The sequence below is a fragment of the Heteronotia binoei genome, chromosome 16 (assembly GCF_032191835.1).
Source record: "Heteronotia binoei isolate CCM8104 ecotype False Entrance Well chromosome 16, APGP_CSIRO_Hbin_v1, whole genome shotgun sequence".
Lineage (NCBI taxonomy): Eukaryota > Metazoa > Chordata > Lepidosauria > Squamata > Gekkonidae > Heteronotia > Heteronotia binoei.
The window spans coordinates 6,773,423-6,796,494 of NC_083238.1; the positions used below are offsets into that span (position 1 = coordinate 6,773,423).

Genomic DNA, 23,072 nt, shown 5'->3' on the forward strand with positions numbered 1-23,072 from the left:
AATATTATTTTATATTATTTATTTTTATTGTACTGTATCTGTATCCTCCCCTCCCCTGATAATTCTATTGTGCTGTAATGAAGAATTTAAATTACATATAATTACCCATATCTTGGATCCAAAGCAATAGCCCTAGGATGCTCCATGGCACCTGCTATTAAAGTTGTTCTTAACGTGCCATCTAATTTTGCAACTTCAATTTGGTCCAAATTGCTGTCTATCCAGTATATATTTCCAGCAATCCAGTCCACAGTTAGACCTTCAGGTGTAGCTAAACCATGTTGGACCACAACTTCAATGGAGCTTACCCCTGTAAAAATATCGGGAGAGATTCTAAAACACTACAGAACACATAGGAATATATGCAGTATTGCAATATACCCAAATGTACAGAAGAATACAAGCAGATAATGAAAAAACCAATTACAAAACCAGAAGTACAAAAAGTGACCAAAAACTGTAAAAATGGGAAGACTCCAGAGATGGATAAATTCCCAGCAGAGTTTTATAAATGCTTTGGAGAAAAACATGTCTCCAGTGTTGGGTATTTTAAATGATGTCTTAAACAGAGGAGAAATACCTGAATCTTGGAAAATTACAAAAATAATTGCTATTCCTAAACCAGGAAAAGATGTATCATCTCAATCTTACCAGTCTATTTCTTTAATAAATCAAGATGCAAAAGTCTTTACATCTATTGTGGCAAATAGGTTAAATTCATTTATTGCTAAATATACCCAAGATGAATAAACAGGGTTTATTAAAAGATGTCATATAGGTGATAATATAAGAAAATTGTTAAATAGTATGCAACATATCCAAAATTTTAAAATCCCATAGTTGATCCTATCTGTTGATGCAAATAAGGTCTTTGATAGATTGGAATGTCCATTCCTTTAAAAAACAATATTTTGAAAGCAATGGATTTTGGACCAAACTTCTGTAGAATTACAGATGCATTATATTCTAATGCCTTTGTGTGTGTTAACAGGTCCGTATGAGCCCAATTTGATTTGACAAGAGGCACAGCACAGGGTTGCCCTTTATCACCGATATTTTTGCTTTATCACTTTATAGCTAATGTAATTTTGTGGTATAATGATATTAAATGAATTTGAATTGGGCAAAAATAACACAAAATAGTATTATATGCAAATGACATAATTTTGTTCATTAGCAATCCAGAAACTACTTTACCTGCTATTATACAGGAATTTACTCTGCTTGGTGCCTCTTCTGGTTTTAAGATATATGTTGATAAAACAACTTCTTAAAATGCATCTATCACAAGGTTTCATAGAACACGTGAAATGCCATTTTTCATTCAAATGGGTCATTGACAACACAATCCTGAGGGAAGGCAAAAAGTGCACTGGGAGCCAACTTACCCATACTTTGACATAAGTCTCAGTTATGTCAGTGAAAATCCAGATATGTCACATAACAGGCACTTACAACAATGCAGGGCCGCTGCTGCACCCCATTGCTTGTTGGTGGCAGTGGAGGAATGTGGCAGATGGCGCTGTGACGGAGGTGTAGGGCCCTATGCCAGCATAGTTTGGGGAGGGGGGGTTGGGAATGCGGGGGAAGGATTGCAAGCTATCCTGGAGGACCTCAACACAGGACAGTTGAATGTGCATTGGCAAGTTCCATCATGTGCCTCAAGGGGGTTTGTGGTGAGCTCCCCTGGGGCTGTATTTGCAGACCCTGTCAGGACAAAACAGAGTAAACCAGCTCCCTGAGCCCTTTGGGAATACCCCATATGAGAGGCAGAAAGATATCAACAACAAAAAAACCTCCCCCCCAACGGGGGGGGGGGGCGTGGCATGCTCAGCTGAGAGGAAGACGCGGTTTGTTTGAGCTCCTGGTGGAATGCTAAAGGGAATTAAGAATTCCTTCTTCTGGAGATAAAAAGGTCAAAATAAGCCTTGAAGACATTAATCTAAATTGGCGTTAGTTGCGAAGTGGGAGTAAAGCTGTCTGGAAGTTGGAGAGAGGACAAGGTTATAACTAATTGGTGTGCTGAGAGAAACGGCAATGGCGACTTCAGACTCAGAAGCAGAAAGTGAAGAGAAGGTAATGAAACCGAAAGATTTTCAATTAGAAGTAAAGAAAGCAGTGGAAGGAGCCAAACATGAAGTCATCCACCACTACTGCAGCCATGCCCATGACCCTTGGAGGGGCTCAGGTTGTTGACTATGGCCTTGACCAATCCCCTTCCTCCCCAAGGCAGCCAAGTCCCCTTGGGCAGAAACAGGTAGCCTCAGTCCCCTTAGACTGGGCTGGGCATAGAATGCAGATCTAGGGAGAAGCCCAGGAGGGTGGGTCAAAAGGGAAAAGACCCACAGATGACCCTGTTACTCTGGAAGGCCCGGCCCCCAAAGTGAAGGGAAAAGGAAGAGCTAAGGAAGAAGAGAAAGGCTACTCTGTAAGTTTCAAAGGCAGGTTTTGGCACATGCAATGGAGAGGAAGTTGTGTGGAAGTAAAACCTCCTCCTCTTTGGAAATCTGAGGCTCTTGCAGGCTGTTGTCTGAAGAAAGGGGAACCCTAGAGGGAGATGCAGTCCCAGACTCTAAAGGAGATGGACAAAGATTAAAAGAAATAATTTTATAAGTGGCTAGTTCTGAAGAGATTTAGTTTGTTAATTATACTTCTTTTTAGGCCTGGCATTCCAGAAACAAAACTGGCGAAGAACTCCTAACTATATCACATACATTTGAGGTTTGGGGGTTTTTTTGTAAACCAACAACAAAATTAGCTCATGGAGCCCTGAAATGTAAGCATAAATTTTGAAAAGGAGGGTTTCGTTATTAACTCCAGAGTTTATTCATGAAGACAACAGGCACACATGTCACTCTTGCAATATTTGGATCAGTGAGAGACTCCTTGTTGTATACTACTCACACTGGGAATGCCCTACCTCTTCCCCAGATTTTGTGCTGACGAAGCAAAAAGAGCTTTTCCAAAAGGAACTAGCATGTAGTGTGACAGCACTGAACAGTGTGAGGGAGAGAACATCTGACATTGGAAAAGACACTTTTTACTTAATTAGTTGAGCAAAAATTATTTTGATTATAACCTCAGAAATTAAAGTTTATTCATAATCCATATCCCATTTACAACTGTTTAAAAATCCAAATTTCATTTCTTACCTCCAGTATCTGAAAGTTTGCCTCTGTAAATCTTATCTTCTACCACATCTGTCCAGTATAGCAAACTCTCGTTGAAGTGAAAATCAAGTGCTATTGTATTTCTTAGACCAGGAACTAACAAGCTATAGTCCCGTTTCTGAAGATCAATCTTTCTAATCTCATGCCGAATGGAGAAAATTATGAAAGCTTCAAATGGATCTAGAAACACAATGAAACTTATTGTAAAAATGTGGACTACTTATGAAATAATATGCATTACTAGACCAATTTTCTTACAACATTTTTTAAACACAGCTCACATATAACCTTTGCTCATTTATTAGTTGTGACATTGCTAATAGGAGAAGCAGACTAATAGTATAATCATAAACAGAGTTATACCCTTTTAAACTCATTGACTTGAATGGCTTTAGAAGGTTGCAACTATAAGCACTGCACAGCAGGCAATCTGCGAGTAACAGTTCTAATACAGTACACTGTGGCTATGGGTGACAGCTCAGAAAGTTAAGTACTAAGGGGAGAAACCCTGTGTTGTTTTTAAAAAGAGGTTCTGATTGAAGGTGGTTAGAGTGTTGCACTGGAATCTGGGACATCAAGATTTGAACTGTCACTCTGCCATAAAGATCACTGAATGTCTTGGGTCAGCCAGCTGCCAACTCCTCCTCAGAAGAGGAATTGGAAGAATTGGGTCCTGAACCAATGGGATTCCCACTTGAGCAGCTGAGTCCAGCAGCAGACCCAACTGGGGAAGCATTGGAAAGAGAGAATGCTTCCCAGTCTCAGCCAGGCTGCTTGGTCCTCCAGGTGAGGAAAGAAATACCACAGAAGCTGTTTCCAGCTCCACCAGCCTCTCCCAAACCAGCAGTGTAGGAGAGAGGTTTTGAAAGTTCTAGAGAGAAGATGAAATGCTTTCTTGATTGCTCAGCAACAATCAGTGTTAATTCCTGGAGCAGAGCCCATGCAGCACCAGGACTGACAGGCTAATAGGGAAACAGTAAAGACTTGTAGGAAGGTGATTGTGACTGTAAGGAGTAACACCGGGGCCTTAGGGGATGAGTTAGTAAAGGATGCAAATAAAAGGAACACACTGAGCAAGGCTTGGTGTGGAAGCAGCCTTGTTTGTCATACCTCTGTGAAGCTGACCTGCTTAGTAAACAGAGGTCTGCCCTGACTTGCTACTTTGTTGCTGGTAATCTATGCTTGCTCCTAAAGCCTGGGACCCAGAACCTGCATCTGTTCCCCAACCCTGGAACCTGACCCTTGACCCTCCTTACCCTGACCCTTCAACTGGACCTGCAATCTCTGGCTCCAGAATGGTTGGTAGACCTTAACTCTGTACCTGTTGTTGTGCTTTGTATTTGTGCATCCTGGAAACCCCAGGTAAAGCAATAGCACCAAGCTTGGCCCTGAATGCAAAACTGAGTGATATTGGGTTGTTGTGAAGGTAAAAGTGACGGAGGAAAGACCAATGTATGCCACTCTGATTTCCTTGGATGAGGTGTGAGATAAATATTTGCTACATAAATGAATTTTACTATTTTTATAAATTATTTTATAGGGAAAGAGATCAAATCATCTATAGAATTTAATGTTATTGAGGGAAGAATGCAAATTTAAAAGTTAGCAGTAGTTATATATAATAGTTACACTCTAAATATTTTTCATGATATATATAAATTTAAAAGTTCAAACATTTATATTTCGATTGTGCTTTTTCACATTTTCATGGGAACAGCATTTTTCTGTTAATATACAATTGTCCTTCAAGATACTTTTTCTTCAGAAAAGGGTTCAGTACCCTCCGATGACAGTTTAAGCAACAGCCTAAAAACCTGACGCCAAAAGCAGTGCACAATACCAGTAAAACTAACAACACACCGTGCAAGATTTCAACAGCCCTATAATATCAGCGAGAAAATTGAATCTTTATTTTTTCGCTATTACAATAATTAAGAAACCAGAACATCTCACTGTATACCTGAAGTTCTACATTTCCATTTCATAAGAGTTCATAATAGAAAGCACCCTCAAAGTACAGAGATGCAAAAACATGGAGTTCCTTTGCATATTTCAGGTCATTGGATCTGGTTATCTCAACCACTACTGCATGTTTTTGAATTAATGTTGCCCTTTAATCTGTGAATGGATTGTGTGAAACAGGACATGCCTTCTTTATACTGGAAGAGAGTGCATCGTGCCTATAGCTGGTCAAAATGAATATAACAAATCCCATTCTGATTTTTTTTTTTAAAAAAAACAACCATTCTGATTTTAAAACACACACACCAGTTCAGGCTACTCTCATAGACACCACAAGGGATCATTTTGTAGAAAAATAGGTGGTAGAACCCATCCAAGGATTGTTATGCAGCTGCACCTACTATTCAGTGGACTAGGTAGGTAGGTGGGGAAGAAGAGTGGGAACCCTCAGAAAAGTTCAGGAGTTGTGCTCCTGTGAGCTCCTGATGAATTCAAGCCCTGGACACCACAATAATGATACCAATTCCTCACCAGCAGTCACTCTACCCCTGAGGGGTTATTTTATTATTTATGATTTGTGTCCCGCCCTTCCAACAAAGATGGCTCAGGGCAGCTTTCCTCAGAGCAAGCGACTGATTCCTCTAGTCATTTTGACTTGCAGCTCTCTCCAATTCCCCTCACAGCTTCTGGGTTTCCAGAAAACAAGATCAAGTTGCTGCAGGGGAAATTGGAGGGAGCCATGAGTCAAAATGCAGCCATGCAGCAACTAGTGGGGAACTGGTAACTTGCTCTGAGGAAAGCAGAAGCCCAGCGGCAGAGTGACTGTGCTCGTGAGGAATCGGTAACAGTCTCTAATCCCCAGATCTGATCTTGAAAGATGTTTGATAAGTGTAACTGTCATCAGCATGTAATATACATTTGTTAATCCATCATATGCTAAATTTTGCAATCATATGATAGTTGTTTATAGACTGTAAATAACTCTCCAAAACCCTGTCTGAAATAAATTTAAGAGTTAATGGACTTATAAGAGTGCATGATCATGTCAGGGGTGTCAAACTCATTTGTTATGAGGGCTGGATATGACATAAATGAGACATTGCCGGGCTGGGCCATGACAGTTTGAGCCATGTGTGTACCTATTTAAGATTAGGTAGCAGAGATATAAACTTTGTAAAAAACACAGACAAACTGTCATAAGCCCTGATGAGGAGGAGCTGGAAGGGTTAACAGACCTGGATGAGTTGCCAGCCATTTCCTCAGCTGAACTAACAGCAGCTGACCCATCAATCACTCTCCAGGCACCAGGGTCTGCTGTTGACGATCAATCTCCTCCAAGCTCTCTTCCTCCCATCTCAAGAGTCTGAAGCAGGCTCTGGAAAGAACTTTCAGAGCGAAGACATGAGGCACGCCGATGCTTCAGATCTCTCAGCCCTGAGTTCTAGCAGAGTCACTGCCACCCTGGGAGCAGGCTAATTGAGATTTCCATATAGCTTCCACTCAGGACCTGGTAACCTTGTGGAAGCAACAAGTCTATTCTCTGGCTTGCATCCAGGCTCCTTCCTGATCCTGACCTGCTTGACTTCCTTGGCACCCTGACCTTTTGGCTTTTGGACGTTAACTTCTGATTCCGGTTTGTGATTCTGCATTGGTGACTTGGCTCCTGCTTGACTTCCTGGACTTTGACCTTGGACTGGTTTTGGACTCCTGCCTGCCTGCACCCTGAGAACGTGACAGATTGCTTCCATCCCCACACACTCACTCCACAAGATGGATGAGGAGGCAAGCGGAGGCTCTGGGCAGCTAGCAGCCTTACTCACTCAGGTACAGCACCTCACTCAAATGGTGGCTCACCTGCAACAGCAGCAGCAAGCTGCCCCACCCAAGTGCCCGGTGCTTCCCCCAGAGAAGTTCGCTGGGAAGGTGGAGGAGTTTCCTGCATTCCTGACACAGTGCAAACTGTATATCGAACTACGTGCCAGAGACTTCGCCAATGACAAGACCAAGCCTCATTGTTAGCCTCTTAAAGGAGCAGGCAGCTAAATGGCTACCCCCTTGCTTCTAGCCCCATTGCTCCTGCTGACTGACTATCAGGGCTTTCTGGATCATATGGCAGTAGCCTTTGCTAACCCCCAGCAAGCAGCCACTGCCAATAGGAAGATCCAGACCCTGAAGCAGGGTAGGGACTTGGTTTCCCAGTACTCCACCGAATTCAAGCTTCTGGCCCAAGACCTGGCCTGGAATGAGGCTGCCCTCATGGACCAGTATATGGAGGCTGACGAAATCCTTGATGAGCTGGCACGAGTAGACCGACCAGCCACACTGCAAGGCCTAATCACGCTGTGTCTCCATAACGATGGCTGCCTTGAAAGCCACTGCCAAGCATAAAGCAGTGCCCATCCCTCTCAGCTGCCCCACCACCTAGCGGCAGTGACAATCCCGATGCACACCAGTTCTGAGACTGACATCCCCAAGCCCATGCAACTCGAGGCTGCATGGTTGCAGCTCACCCCCGAGGAAAAAGCATGGTGCCACTCACAGAATCTCTGCCTGTACTGTGGAGGGGCGGGGCACTTCTCCTCCTGCTGCCCTGCCACGCGCACCCAGCCCAGTACCGTGCCACCACCGCCAGTAAAAGACCAGCCCCAAGTCTGATTGGACCCCCCAACTTGGGACACCTAGCCAGGTCCTCTGAACCCTACATTACCGGCCAGGGCCTGTTCCTTGTACTGGTCACACTCGGCTTGCCAGACGGGCGGTGGCTGTTTGTCTACTCCATGGTCAACTCTGGGGCCGCCCGCTGCTTCGTCGACATGTCCTTTGTGAATCAATACCAGATCCCAGTGCAGGACAAAGACACCCCGACCCTGGTCGAAGCCATTTACGGGCGCCTCCTCTGCTCCAGTCTGGTGACCCAAGAGACCCACCCGGTCACGCTCCAGATCCAACACCATCACGAGCAAGTACAATTCAATGTTGCTCACATGTCCTGCTTTCCCCTCATTCTGGGACTCTCCTGGCTCATAAAGCATAACCCCCTCATGGACTGGGCACAGGGAAAACTGAGCTTCAAGGACTCTTGTCCTCACCAGGCCTGGTCGGCCACCCTGGCCGCCGCCGCCCTGGCTGCTGGTCCTCTACTTCCCCCAGCCTACACAGACTTTGCTGATGTCTTTGAGGAAAAGGGGGCTGACCAGCTCCCCCCGCACTGGCTTTATGACTGCGCCATCAATTTGGTATCAGGGGCACCCCTGCCTATGGGGTGGCTCTACCCTGTGTTTGAACCAGAGCTAGCAGCCCTGTGGGACTTCCTCGCCAAAAACCTGGATCGGGGTTTCATCCGGCGATCCATGTCCCTGCTGTCCACCCCAGTTCTCTTTGTCAAGAAGAAAGGCAGTAAGCTCCAGCCCTGCAATGACTACCAGGCCCTGAACAAAATCACCATCTGGGATCGATACCCTTTGCCAGAACTACTGGATCGCCTTAAGGGGGCCCAGGTCTATACCAAGCTGGACCTCTGGGGCATGTACAATTGGTGCAGATTAGTGCAGGAGACGAATGGAAGACAGCTTTCGGGACTTGCTATGGCCAGTACAAGTATCTCATGATGCCCTTCGACCTGACCAACGCCCCCACTGTCTTCCAAAGGCTGATGAACAACATCTTCTGCGACCTGCTCGACTGTTTTGTGATCATTTATTTAGATGACATTTTAATTTATTCCCAAAGCTCCGCCAAGCACGCAGGGCACGTCCACCAGGTCCTGCAACGCCTGTACGAGCATGGTCTCTACACCAAGCTAGAGAAGTGTGCCTTCGACTTAACAGCAGTCGAGTTCTTTGGCCACATGGTCTCACCCCATGGGACTCGGATGGACCCAAACTAAGTCAAGACGGTCCTGACCTGGCAGACGCCGCGGAATCGCAAGGACGTACAGCAGTTCCTTGGCTTTTCCAATTATTAAGGCCAGTTCATCCCTGCCTATGCCGACGTAACCACGCCTCTGACACAGCTCCTCTGGCCCAAAGAGTGATTTCACTGGACTCCAGAGGCAGACCATACCTTCACCACCCTGAAAACCTGCTTCACCACCAAGCCACTCCTACGTTACCCAGACTCACAGCTGCAGTTCACAGTAGAGACCGACGCCTCCAGCGTGGCCCTTGGCACAGTGCTATCCCAGCGGGAGGACCCCTCTCAGCTGCTACAACCCTGCGCATACTACTCATGGCAGCTGATGCTCCCAGAGCACAACTACACCGTCTAGGAGCAGGAACTCCTGGCCATCAAGACCACCTTCAAGGTTTGGAGGCATCACCTTGAAGGGGCCTGCCACCCCGTTCAAGTCCTGACTGACCACCAGAACCTGGAGCATCTACAGACTGCTCGATGCCTCACCTAGCGTCAGATCCGGTGGTCCCTCTTCTTTTCCTGTTTTGACTTCCAGATAACTTACAACCCGCAGAACCAGAACCGGAAAGTGGACGCCCTCTCCCGAAAACTGGAGTACACTGTGCCTCTAATGGAGGAGACCCCAACTGGGCTCATCCTTGCACCCTCAGTCTTCGCTGTCACCACGACTCGCCCAACCTTGACTGTAGACATCCAGGCCCAAGACCCCTGGGTTCAGCAACGCCTCCTGGAAGTGCAAGATGGCCCAACTGGGGACCTCTCTACCCGCCGTGGTCTTCTCCTGCACCATGGACGCCTATACGTGCCTCCAGGGCCCCTCCAGGCCGACATGCTCCATCTGACCCATGACTCCCCTCCTGCGGGGCGCTTCAGCCAACACACGACCCTGCACCTGCTCATGCAGGAGTTCTGGTGGTGTCGCATCCGTGCCAGCATGGCCCGCTATATCAGTTCCTGTGAGGTCTACCGGTGGGCCAAGGATGTACCGGCCAAGCCCCCAGGGTTTTTGCATCCCCTACCCACGCCTGCAGGACCCTGGGACACCGTCTCCCTGGACTTTATTACCGAGCTCCCCAGGTCCAAGGGGCACACTTGCATCCTGGTGATGGTCGACCTTTTCACGAAGATGGCTCACTTTGTTCCATGTCCCAAGCTGCCCACAGCTACTGAAACAGCCCAGCTCTAACTCCAGCACGTATTTCGCCTGCACGGGCTCCCGGCACACTTGATCTCAGACCAAGGCCCCCGGTTCACCTCCCAATTCTGGCAAGCCCTGCACTCTAGCTTAGGCACCCAGGTGCATTTGTCCTCAGCGTACAATCCCCAAACGGATGGGCAGACCGAATGCACCAACGCCACACTGGAACAATACCTGTGTTGTTACACCAGCTACCACAGGATGACTGGGCCACCTTGCTACCCCTGGCCAAGTTTGCCTACAACAACACTGTACATGCGTCCATGCAACAGACCCCATTTGCTGCCACCTATGGGTAGCACCCTCACTTCTTCCCCGCAGTCCTGACCCCCACAGTAGTCCCTGCTGCCAATGCACACCTGCAGGAACTCCGGGCTCTCCAGGACATGCTCCAAGAGCAGCTCCAACAGACTAAAGAGGCCTACAAGACAGCCATCAACCAAAAGCAACAGGTGGGGCCCCCACTGAATCCTGGGGACCACGTCTGGCTCTCCACCCATTACCTGCGTCGGCCTGGCCGGTCTCACAAGCTGGACCCTCGCTTTGCAGGGCCTTACCTGATCATGGACCAAATCAACCCCGTTGCTTTCCAGCTACAGCTGCTGGCCACCCTCCACATCCATTCAGTCTTCCACGGGTCCCTCCTTGTTCCTGCTACACCACTGGATCCCATCCGACCACCACCTCCAGCGCCGCCTCCTCCTGTCCTGGTCAATGACGAGGAGCGATACGAGGTCCACGAGCTCCTGGACTCCTGAATCCACTGCGGGGACTTCCAGTACATTGTGGACTGGGAAGGCTATGGCCCCGAGGACCGTTCATGGGAACCCGCAGACAACCTACACGCTCCTCACCTCATGCAGCAGTTCCACATGGCCTACCCTGACCAGCCTGGCCCGTCTGTGGGGGGGGGGGTCCTGCAGGGGGGGATAGTGTCATGAGCTCTGACGAGGAGGAGCTGGAAGGGTTAACAGACCTGGATGAGTTGCCAGCCAGTTCCTCAGCTGAACAAACAGCAGCTGGCCAATCAGGCACTCGCCAGGCACCACAATCAATTTCCTCCAAGCTCTCCTCCTCCCATTTTAAGAGTTCGAAGCTCCGGAAAGAACTTTCAGAGCGAAGACATGAGGCACGCCGATGCTTCAGATCTCTCAGCCCTGAGTTCTAGCAGAGTCACTGCCACCCAGGGAGCAGGCTGATGGAGACTCCCATATAGCTCCCACCCAGGACCTGGTAACCTTGTGGAAGCAACAAGTCTATTCTCTGGCTTGCATCCACGCTCCTTCCTGATTCCTGATCCTGACCTGCTTGATTTCCTTGGCACCCTGACTTTTTGGCTTTTGGACATTGACTTCTGATTCCGGTTTGTGATTCTGCATTGGTGACTTGGCTCCTGCTTGACTTCTTGGACTTTGACCTTGGACTGGCTTTGGACTCCTGCCTGCCTGCACCCTGAGAACGTGACACAAACACAAATATATATATGCTTTTAAAATCTTAAAACATGCTTCAAATGTTAGCACGCATTGGTCTCAAAAGTGCTTTGTTTGTATTTCTCCCATGGGAACCAGGGAATTGAGCAAAGAAAGCTGTGGCTCTTTCCTTCCTTCCTTCCCTAGGGGACCGGGGGGGGGGGGAAAGGACGGGGAGCCTCAGTCAATTGAAGGAAGAGAGGCTTGGCTCAGTAGTTCTGTGCAATTGAGAGAGCATGGAAAAATAACCTCTGCGTCTCCCCCTTCCTCCCCAAGGGAGGAGCCTCAACCAATGGAGAAAACAGAGGTTTTGCTTTGTAGCTCCTGTGCAATTGAACAATCCTTGCAAAGCAAACTGTTATGTAGTAGGAAGCAGAAAATAGGGAGAAGGAAGCAGATGACAGTCAATTGCTCGGGGGCCTGATAAGAGCTTTCAGGGGGTCTGATTTGGCCCCCAAACCGCATGTTTGACACCCCTGATCTAGATACTATGTTTGTGAACAGGTCTTGTTTTTAAATTTTCATAAACGGGCTCCTTCCCACCCTCTGAGCCACTCGGCTTCAAAAGTGGCTCTAGGGTGCCCCCACTGCCTCCGCAGTGCCACAGGGGACACAAGTGGTGAAGTAGGGCAGGGACAGGGCAGCCACCTATGTGGCTCCTGGCCTCTGTTCTGCAACACTCACCACAGAGAAGTTGCACACCAGCCAGCTGGCTTCTCTTCGTCTCTCTTCTGGTTCCAGAAGGGAGGCGAACCAAAGCTCCAGGCTGGCATGCAAGCTCTCTGCAGTGCTTGAAGAGTGTGCCACAGATCAGAGGCTGGGAGCCACCCAGGCCTGGGCAATGGTAGGTGGGCCTGGCAACCTGGTCCTTGGGTATGGGCCTGATGGCCATTTATGGGGAGGGCCTTGCTGTTTGGATGGGTCAGTACTGATGTTATTGCTTCCCTTCATTTCTTCCTCCCACCTTGGACAGGGGGAGGTAGAAGGATAAGTAGGCTTTCCATGAGGAGTGCTTATCAAGGGTTCCCTATAGGGTGAACATAAGAACATAAGAGAAGGCATGTTGGATCAGGTGAATGGCCCATCCAGTCCAACACTGTCACAGAGTGGCTAAAAAACCAGGTACCATCAGGAGGTCCATCAGTGGAGCCACTTGGTTTTTTGGCCACTCTGTGACAGAGTGTTGGACTGGATGGGATGGGTCCTCTTTGGGGCTGCTTAGGCTGGGACTGACAGCTGAGTTTCTTGAGATGGCACTCAAGAAGGGGCAGAAGTATGCTAAAGGCAAACAGCCTGCTTAGCAGCCCACACCTAAGTGTGCAGCTCCCATTATTTCCTTGGATGATGAGGAGAAGGATGCTAGGAGTCAGGCTAGATTGGATCATTTAGAATCCTTGGAGCAGTGCATGGTTGGGCCCTTTCCTCTAGCACCCCCCTCCAGCTGGTGTGGGGGAAGTAGACTAGGCTGGCTGCTAGCAACTCATTTCAAAACCAGCTTCTAACATGTCTATCTGTTTTAGAGGCTAGGTGTGGTAAGATATCAGTGGCTGTTTATATGGCTATTGCCTTAAACAGAAGTTACTGCAGACTGGTCAAAGATGCACATGCCGAAGCAATAAGGTGGCTGGCCATGGGGTATGGGTCGGTTAGGGACGGTGGCTCAGTGGTAGAGCATCTGCTTGGTAAACAGAAGGTCCAAGGTTCAATCCCCAGGCAAATAGGTGTGAAAAACCTTAGCTTGAAACCCTGGAGAGCCGCTGCCAGTCTGAGTAGACAATACTGACTTTGATGGACCAAGGGTCTGATTCAGTATAAGGCAGCTTCATATGTTCATATATATTCATGGGTCAAGTTGCACCACAGACAGGGTGGGGGGTGTCTGCACCTTTTCAGCCACAGATGGGTGGCTGGGCAGGTTGGGGTTATACAAACCCATGGGGAATGACATATGATATGGTTCCAGCAAGACTATTGCCATATGGGGACCAAGCCATGCCTCTAGGTGATCACCTCTCCTCAGCTAAATGGGACAAGGTTGTTAGAGAAGAATATGTGGATGTGTTCATCATATTGTTTCAGAAATTAGAAAAAAAGGATAAAGAGAACCTTGAAGAGAGGGTCAAACAGTGGCTTAAAAGGTGTACGGTTGAACAAGACTTGTGCCAACCAGCTCCCGAGTTTCTTGATTTACACGGGGGTTATGGATGTCAGTTTGCTGTACTGGGCAGGTGTGAGCCAGAGTGATGCTCACAGCCAAGGCAGGTGCTTTACCCAAAGGAGTGCAAGGAGGTGGTCACAGATGACTCCTGTCTCGGCCTATTCCACATCCTTGATTTTTCCTTGCTGCACAGGATATAAATAGTTAATAAGGTGGCCCTTGTTAAACCCAAGATATCCCTGTCTCTTTCTTCTGACCAGGGTGTGTGTGCAAAAAGAACTCTACAATACTGAATAGACTGTAAATATCAACTTACCAATATTAGCACAGCTTTCACCATCTTTATTGAGTTTCCAACCCTCATAACAGGAGCACTTAATAGTGTTTTTATGTTGTTCACACACCTGGCTGCACTTCTGGTGTTTTGCGCAATAATCCACAAATTCACAGGATTTATTGTCTGGATTCAAGTACAGTCCTTGGGGGCAGGAACATACAATTCTACCACCAGGAACTACGGAACACTGATGGCTGCATCCACCATTGTTAAATGAACATTCATCTGAAATAAAATCAGAAGCCAATCACCATCTTCTCAGACATACAACACAATTTCATAAATAGAAGCATGGGTATGGTAAGATTTGTAAGAAATGGTCAGAAAAATCTAATAGAGTCACCATAGAATGTAGCAGTATCAAACTGGAGAAAAACAAAACAGGAAAAACTCTTCAGGAACCAGTCAGCGGCATATATTAAATTAATACAGGAGAAAGTACATGGTCTTATAAATTGGAGTAACAGAAATGAAATTCCTTGGTATCAAATGCAACACAGATCTCAAGAGTCATAATGAATATTTGATTTTGTTGCTTGGGGAATGTGTTGAATGTGTTTTCCTAAGAACCATTTATTTTCATCTTCAGTTTTGTACCTTGAATATGTTGGAAGGGTAGGACTTTGTGCTGTCTTTTAGCCTCAGCCTCCTGAGGGGGACTGTGAGAGAGTTAGAGAGATAGATAGGGTTTTTGTTCTCTTTCCTGATACTATCCCTTTGATGTGTAGATTGCTACTCTTAGACTGGGTACAGTTGGGCAGCTTCAAGAGCACCAGAGACGTCCCAAACTGGAGTGGACAAAGAGCAATCAGATGCTCCTGTGCAAGGCTCTTGTATCTCCAGCACAGACAGTTGGTTTCTTTTTTAAAAAAAAAATTAAAGCTTTATTGAAGATTTAGTGATACAATGCAACATCAAATTTGGCATCTCAAAAGTGAGTCAATAGTTACAAGGGAAAAAGAAAATAAATAATTATAGCAGTTACAGTCACAGTTTAGATTAAGCTAGATAGGTTGTAGCTATGCCAGATACTGAAGTTTGGGTTATTAAAAGCTGGTAAAAACCAGTACTGGTCGCTTAATGGAATTAACGGAGAGATACCAGGTGCGAATTTTTTCCAGTGTCTATCCCAGATTTTTAAAGTGCAGAGCAAGAATGGGTTTAACAAAGCTGATTTTGGTCAATGCTTGGTGGAATTCCAGATAATGTTCCCAAGGGAATGTTTGGCAAATGTCCCTTTTGTTATGGCCCAGCCTGGAGGTGAGCTGTGGCCTAAAATTTTGACTAAGGAGGCTAGATGTGTGGCATTGTGGTAGAATGTTAAATCAGGAAAGCCATAGCTTCTGTCCTGCGGGAATTTGCATAATATAGAGTAGTTTATTCTCGGATGTTTAGTATTTTAAAAAAAAAGAAATGTAAAGCATTTTTTGGCTCTGCAGAAGTGATTTTCTTGGAATCTCGAGTGGCAGGGATCTAAAGAGGGAAATAAATTTGGGAAGAATAAATGATTGAATGAGATCAATTTTTTCTTGTCACGACAGAAGTTTTCCCAGGATTTTGGTTTATTTTTTACTGAATCATGTACTAAGGTCAAATTGACATTGCATAGATCGCATAGTTGGAGGAGGATTTGAATACCGCATAGTTGGAGGAGGATTTGAATTTCCATGTTTTTGTAATCCACTTGTACTTGTATTGTGCATTAAGATTTGATTGTGTTGTATGCTGAAGAAATATGGAGTATAATTCCATTTTCTTATCATTAAGATGGAGTCCTGATATTTGGCTAAAATTATCAATCAAAAGGTTAATTTGTTGTAGTGATTGTACTGGGTTGGTCATCTGCAAATAAGGACAGTTTAAAAACCTTATTGGAGATGTTGACTCCTTCAGATGTTTGGGTGTGGGCGAATCATTAAGGCAAGAGGTTCAATGGCTATACTAAAAAGAAGGGGGGAGAGGGGGCAACCTTGCCGGGTGCCTCTAGTGGGAAGAAAAAAATCAGAAAAAGCTCCATTAATTTTGAGTTTGGCTCTTGGGGATTTGTATATCGATGTGATCGCTGTTAGAAATTTGTCACCAAAGCCTATTAATTTAAGAATAGTAAGCAATTAATCTACTTCAATAGAGTTGAAGGCTTTTTCCAGGTCTAATCAGAGCAAGACTGATTCAATTTTATGTATGCGACAGTAATGGATAATATTTAGAGTCTTACAGATATTATCTGTAATGTTTCTTGTAGGAATAAATCCAGCCTGGTCGCTATGGATATATTGAGATATGAAGAGATTCAGTCAAGAAGTGAGGATGAAGAAAGATTTAAAGCCTTGTTTCAAGAGGCTAATTGGTCTATAGGCTTTAACTTCTATAGGATTGTGGCCAGGTTTTGGAATTACAACTGTAACTGATTCAGACCAAGATATGAGGAGAGTGCCTTTAGAAAGAATGTCGTTGCAAGCTCTCATTAAGTATTTGGAGAAGATGTGGGGGAATGCCTTATAGAATTCACTTGGGAGTTCGTCTGTCCCTGGGGCTTTGCCATTTTTTAAATGTTTGATTGTGTTTGTTATCTCCTGCTCAGTGATGGGTGCATCTTATAATTCTTTATGATCCAAACACAGGTGTGGGAGATTTTTAATAGATTATAGAAATTGATTTACTGAATCGTGATTTGGGAGAGTTGATGTAAACGATGAATTATAATATAATTATAATATAAAAATTTGATTTAAAATTTGCAGTGTGTTTGTATATTTATTGCCATTATTGTCTTGAATTAATAGAATGGGTTTAAGAGGAGTCTTGCAGTTAAGAATTTGAGCTAGTGTGTGAATAGATTTGAGGTTTCTTATTAAGCACTTATATTTATTTTTTTAAGTATGTTTTTAAATGGTAGCTAGTTCAAGAGCTTCTAAAGCTTTATGTTGGACATTGAACTTTTGTAAGATTTTGGGAGAACATGTTCATTTATGGAGATATTCTAAGTGGTGGGTTTTAGCTAAAATTTGCGATTTTAATTCATTTTGTTGCTTATTATGAAAGGATGAGGTTGATATAATGTGGCCTCTAATGACCAGTTTCATCATATCCCAGATTGTGGAATTCGAGATTTCATTGTTGTCATTTTCTTGAAAGTAGTGCAATAGGGCTGATTCAAATCTCAGATTTGATCAAATCATGAGAAAGAATGGGAGGATTTTGGGTCCATTGTTTGGTTGTTTAATTGAGTCAGACCATAAGATTGGTGCTTGGACCAAGGTGTGGTCAGAGTAGATTTTTGATCCTATTCTAGATGAAAGAGTTTTATTTGAAAAGGTTGACAATCCTAAGAGAAAATCTATTCTAGTATGTGTTTGAAAACATGCCGAGAAATATGAGTAGTCTCTAATGGATGGGTTGCAAGACCTCCAGATGTCAAAATGTCTATGATTATTTAAGATGGTATGCAGCTTCGTTAGTGATGGGGACTTAGATCCAGTCACCAAAAACATAATAATGAAAACTATCTAAAGATTGGTCAACTATGTAATTTAAGTTTCCTATTTAGGTGTGTCCTTGTGCATAAGTATTCAAATGATACATATACTTAGTTTATGAATGGTAACTGCTGGTCATTTGGGGTGTATATCGAGGTTATTGTAGTTAGTTTGTTACGTATAGTTGCTTTGATAAAAATATATCAACCCCTAGGGTCACAGATGAGTCTGATAAAGGTACAGCTATTTGAGATAATAATGGCAATGCCTATTGCCTTACTGGTACCTGGTGCTTGAAATTGGTGAGAGAATCTTTTGGAATTAAGAATACGATGAGGGAAAGATTTTAAATGAGTCTCATGAAGACAAATGATTTTAGGGTTGAGTTTTAGGAGTGCAGACTCAAAACGTTTTCTCTTAACAGGATTATTTGTTGTTGTTCAGGCGCACAGTCGAGTCTGACTCTTTGTGACCCCATGGACCAAGTCACACCAGGCCCTCTTGTCTTCCACCATCCTTCAAAGTCTGCTAAAATTTGTGTTAGTTACATCAGTAACGCTGTCCAGCCATCTCATCTTTTGTGGTCTCCTTCTTCTTTTGCCTTCTGTCTTTCGCAGCATCAGGGTCTTCTCCAGTGAGTGCTCCCTTCTCATTTGGTGGCCAAAGTATTTGAGCTTCATCTTCAGCATCTGACCTTCCAGGGAACAGTCTGGGTTGATTTCCCTTAGAACTGACTGATTTGATCTTCTTGCACTCCAAGGGACTCTCAAGAGTCTTCTCCAGCACCACATCTCAAAAGCATCTATTCTTCTGTACTCAGCCTTCCTTATGGTCCAACTCTCACAGCCATACATTACTATTGGGAATACCAGAGCTTTGACTATAGGGACTTTTGTTGGCAAGGTGATGCCTCTACTTTTTATTATACTGCCTAGGTTCACCATAGCTGTCCATTTAGACCCCTGCAATTAGCAGTGATAATATGAAGAATATCAGCCATTGAGATTTTGAATAATGAGGTAGAAAATAGCTGGAAAACCTGGTGAGGAAAGGATATTGACTAGTATGACTGCATAGAGAAGAAAACTGTGAGCAAGCAACAAACATATTGAGAAGTAAAGATGTTTTGATAGATAGGAAAAGTGTGTGGCTGCAGACTGATGTGCTGTGAGCTATCTATAATGGATATAATAGGTTTTATGTAAGGAAGTAGACAGTAAAATTTTATGCTGAAGGTTAGTATACAGTGAATAGAAAGCTTGGCTTAAGAACAACAAAACTATTTGACTCACTACAAAGGAGTCATGGTTTAGAATCCTAGAAACTCTACCCACCCCCCTCCCCACAAACACCCCCAACTACGACCCTCCGCCCACCCACCTAAACCCCCGTTTAAATTCATAACAAACCTACAGGAACTATCTGTTGGTTACACTATATGATAAAGAGGCACAAGCAATTTATATATATTCTGAAGACCCAATGTGTTTCCAGATTGCTTCTTAGCAAAGTGCTCAGAACAAAGGAAAAAAGTTACCAAAAATACTACAAACATAAAAGGATGTAAAACTAAAGAGGTCCCAGTCAACACGGATTTGGGAAGAGACTGTCGTCTCACAAAGTGGCAATTAGAAGGAAAAGGATTAATATCAGCAATGCAAAAAAATGTGCCATTTCAGGGAACTGTAGACAGAGTCAACCTGTGCCCTTTCCCCACCCACCGGGATTAAGAGGAAGTAGTCTTCCGATCAGTATTAAAGTTAGGAGTAAATTACAGACTAATTATCACCCCTTCTGTCTTTTATGGTCAGTTTCCTGAAGGGTTGGTTCTTTGCCATCGAGGAGGAGTGGATGTCAGGTCTAGTTTTCTCTTTGTTGATTTGCGTGGTCTGTTGTCAGGAACGTCTAGTTGGAGTAATTGGAGAAGATCATATCCCAAGACGATGTGATGCATAGTAAGTCTTGGAATTGAATCGGAAGCCATTTGTACTTGATGTTGGTGGCAATCAGTGCAGTGTTAACGGGTTTGAGGGTGGCAAATCCGGAAAGACCAGCATTGTTGTAGAGTAAAACATTAGTCTTTTCTTTAATCTGACCTCCTGCAAGATTGCTTTACGTGTTTGTGAATCAGCAAAGTCAGCCATAATGTCCCTTGGGCCTCATCTTGTCAGTTGCTGGGCTGGGCCAATCCAGTATGCCTTGAGTATTAATGGAGCGACACCATCCTCTAGGTGAAGCCAGCCATGAAGATACAAATGCAATTAGGCTGGTGTTTCCTTCTACAGATTCTTCAAATCTGCAAAATTTTATTGAGCATTCTCAAAGCTTTTGTTCCAACAGTAGAATTTTTTCTGTAGCCCACTCCTCATGTTTTTTTGAAGGATTGGATACTTTTTTGATTGGTAATACTATTTTCTAGAGCAGTATCGGCGGTTTCGGTCACCTTTTGCAGGGACGATTGAATAGTGTTCAGTTGATCGGACATTGGTTTCAGTAGTTGATGGATTTGAGCGATCTCATTAAGAATGTCCATCTTAAAAGATATAAGTATGTGTGACATACCTTGTTTGGGTGACGAGGCTTGAGTGAACTCCATGTCTTCAGTTTTGGCAGCCATGTTTGAAGAGGGGCCCGTTTGTTGCGCAGGGTCTTTTTGTGTTTTCCAATGTGAGGTAGGGATGTATGGTTGATTTTTTTTTTGGCAAGTCAGGTCGATTTTTCAGTCTCACCTTCTTGTTCATGATGTAAGATGACCAGAGCAGTCAAAAAAGCAAGATTTGAGGCGGAATGGGTCTAGGGTGATGGGAGCTCAGCTATTCTGCATCCACCATCTTGGCAGCCGATGCCACGTCCCAGCACAGACGGTTGTTGAGCACCATCACCTTAGTGTGGTTTGAGTTTCTTCTGTTCTTTACATTTTTTAGTGGCCATGCGCCCATGCACCTAGGGTCCAGGTTTCTTTTTTTCTAAGAATACTGGTGAGCACCTAGAGTAGATTGGTGCCTAAAGTGGATTGGCGCCTAGAGTGGATTGCTTCCTTCACATGTTGATCGGACAACTTAATTTTCAGGAACTGACAGATAAGAGCCAGATGGCAATGGTAGGTTTTTAGGGAGGGTGGGTTTTCTTTACTCCAGTGTTGGATTTAGTTGCATCCATTCTTGTAGGATTCACAGGGCTTGTTACCCTTAGTTGGCTTAGGGGACCTGTGGGTCAATAGGCTGAATGAGGGAAGCAACATTAGGCCCAGGGGTCCCAGTCCTGGTGGGGTGTAGGAGGCAGATGGAGCATGTGAAGGAATGAACTAAATCAACATATGAAGGAATGAACTAAATTAATATATCCTAATTAATTCATCAAATTAATTACTCCAACTCTACCATAATTAATTCATAAACTAAAAACATATACTATAATCAACAATCAGAATTAAAATCAATCTTCCACATAATAAAATGTTACAATATAAACCCACTCTATGAATTAATTAAAAGTCCCACCCCATCTAATTCCGTCCCTTGCACTCTCCAGTGTTCAGAAGCCCAGAAAGGCGGATGGTATGCGGCAAAAGAATTTGCTACCACTTTGTAAGTGGTAGCTTTTTGAGCCACCTCAGAGCCTCCAGAGGACGGAGTGAATACAGGAGCTGGATGGGAGGCAGATGTGCACATTTGGACTTGATTTTTTAATCTGTCTGTGAGCCATCCCTGTGTCATTTTAAACTGCTAGTCTGGACCCAGCCTTAGATAAGCTTCCTTCCAGCCTCATATCCGCTCTTCACACACTTTTCCAGACTTCACCATCTTGGTTGCATGAGAGCAGGACATGCCTCCTGTATCTCCATCCACTTCAGCTAGTTAGGCTAGATTAGAATCCTACCTCTACTCTAATCTGCCTATAAAGGAGTTCCTTAAATAAAAAGTACTCACATTAGTTTACAAAGATAAAAAGCTCAGTGTTTAACTTTGTTTCTGGACAGCACACACTAACCAGATTGGCTGTGCTGCATTATAAAAGTTGAGCACTTTGCTAATTTAATAATCCAACAGAATAATTTGTGGGCAATGGATATTTGCCTTGTACCGGTTGGTTAACTGAACCATGATCTGATTGCTCCTAGCTTTATGATGCCAGTTTTAAAAAATAATCTATTTCTACTGTTCATTCACAACTACCTACCATCTCTCTGTTCATGCTATCAATGCATCTTATAAAAAGGTAGCGGAAGAAAAATTTCAATGCAGGGGTGGGGGGATTCTGGCAAGTTTATTACTAAATTTAGTTGAAAATATATCTAACTGCTATAAGGCAGCAAATATATTTGGATGAACATTTCAAACATAGTGAACTCCATAAAGGAAGGCAAAATATGGAATAGTTCACTGAGTACAAAGTACAAAACTCTATTGAAATCAGACAGTATTGGAATACGTGGAATTAGGTAATTTAATACAATGCATTTTAGAAATATTTGGTGAAATATGAAGCATTCACAAAGCATGATAAATAATGAAAATGTAAAGCTAACAATTCTAATTATGCAAAGCTTTAACAATATATTTCCAAGGGGAAGGTGTAGATATGTGTGTTATATATATATATATATAAAATATTAATATTAATATATTAATATAGAAAATATTTATTTTCTTTTACAATATTTAGATTTGATCAAACATAAAGTACCACAAAGAACATCTTCATCAGATCCATCAGGACAATCTCTTCTCCCATTGCAGAGCTTTTCAGGCTGGAGGCAGATGGAAGTGTCATTAGCACAAGGGTATTTTGGTGGTCCACACATATATCCTTCACAATTATCCTCATCGGACTGATCCTCACAATCAATGTCTCCATCGCATAGCCACGCTTTACTAATGCATCTCCCTTGGAAAAGAGAAACAAATGCACACAATTAGCTTGAAAACAATTACTAGAAAACACTCCAATATCATCAATTAAATATCCATCTTGTTTTTTTATATATATATATATATTTTAAAAAAAGAGCAAATATCTCAAAGACAACTTAGCTTTGTATTTTAAAGCATTATCTCAGCAAAGGTTACAACCTCAAACTTCTTATGTCTAGTTTAGCGTCTAATTACGCAATACGTTATGATTTTTGTGCTCAGAGCACACATCTTTTTTTAAAAAAAACCCTGTGTAGCCTGGGGGAGCAATTTGGATCAGAACTCTGGCGTGAGGGGAAGGTGCTTTTAAGCCTTTCCTGGATACTGCTTCGCTGAACAAAAATATTACCAGAGGAGAAGTATCTATCCCACTGTGAAATTGCATGTGCACTTGCTACCAGTACACACACTTTTTCACAAACACAGGACAAACAACATAGCACCACAGGGTTTTTAATCAGGAAAATAGCACAG

General features: G+C 44.0%; 1 protein-coding gene across 1 annotated transcript in view; it reads right to left on the bottom strand.

Moving 5' to 3' along the window:
- LRP1B (LDL receptor related protein 1B) overlaps positions 1 to 23,072 on the bottom strand; it is a 1,229,602-nt gene that overhangs the window by 455,756 nt on the left and 750,774 nt on the right. The window contains exons 22-25 of the mRNA XM_060257450.1: positions 22,372 to 22,572; positions 14,189 to 14,434; positions 3,153 to 3,350; positions 106 to 310 (exon numbers count right to left, since the gene is read on the bottom strand). Coding sequence (XP_060113433.1) covers positions 106 to 310; positions 3,153 to 3,350; positions 14,189 to 14,434; positions 22,372 to 22,572 — 850 coding nt within the window. The remainder of the gene's footprint in view (positions 1 to 105; positions 311 to 3,152; positions 3,351 to 14,188; positions 14,435 to 22,371; positions 22,573 to 23,072) is intronic.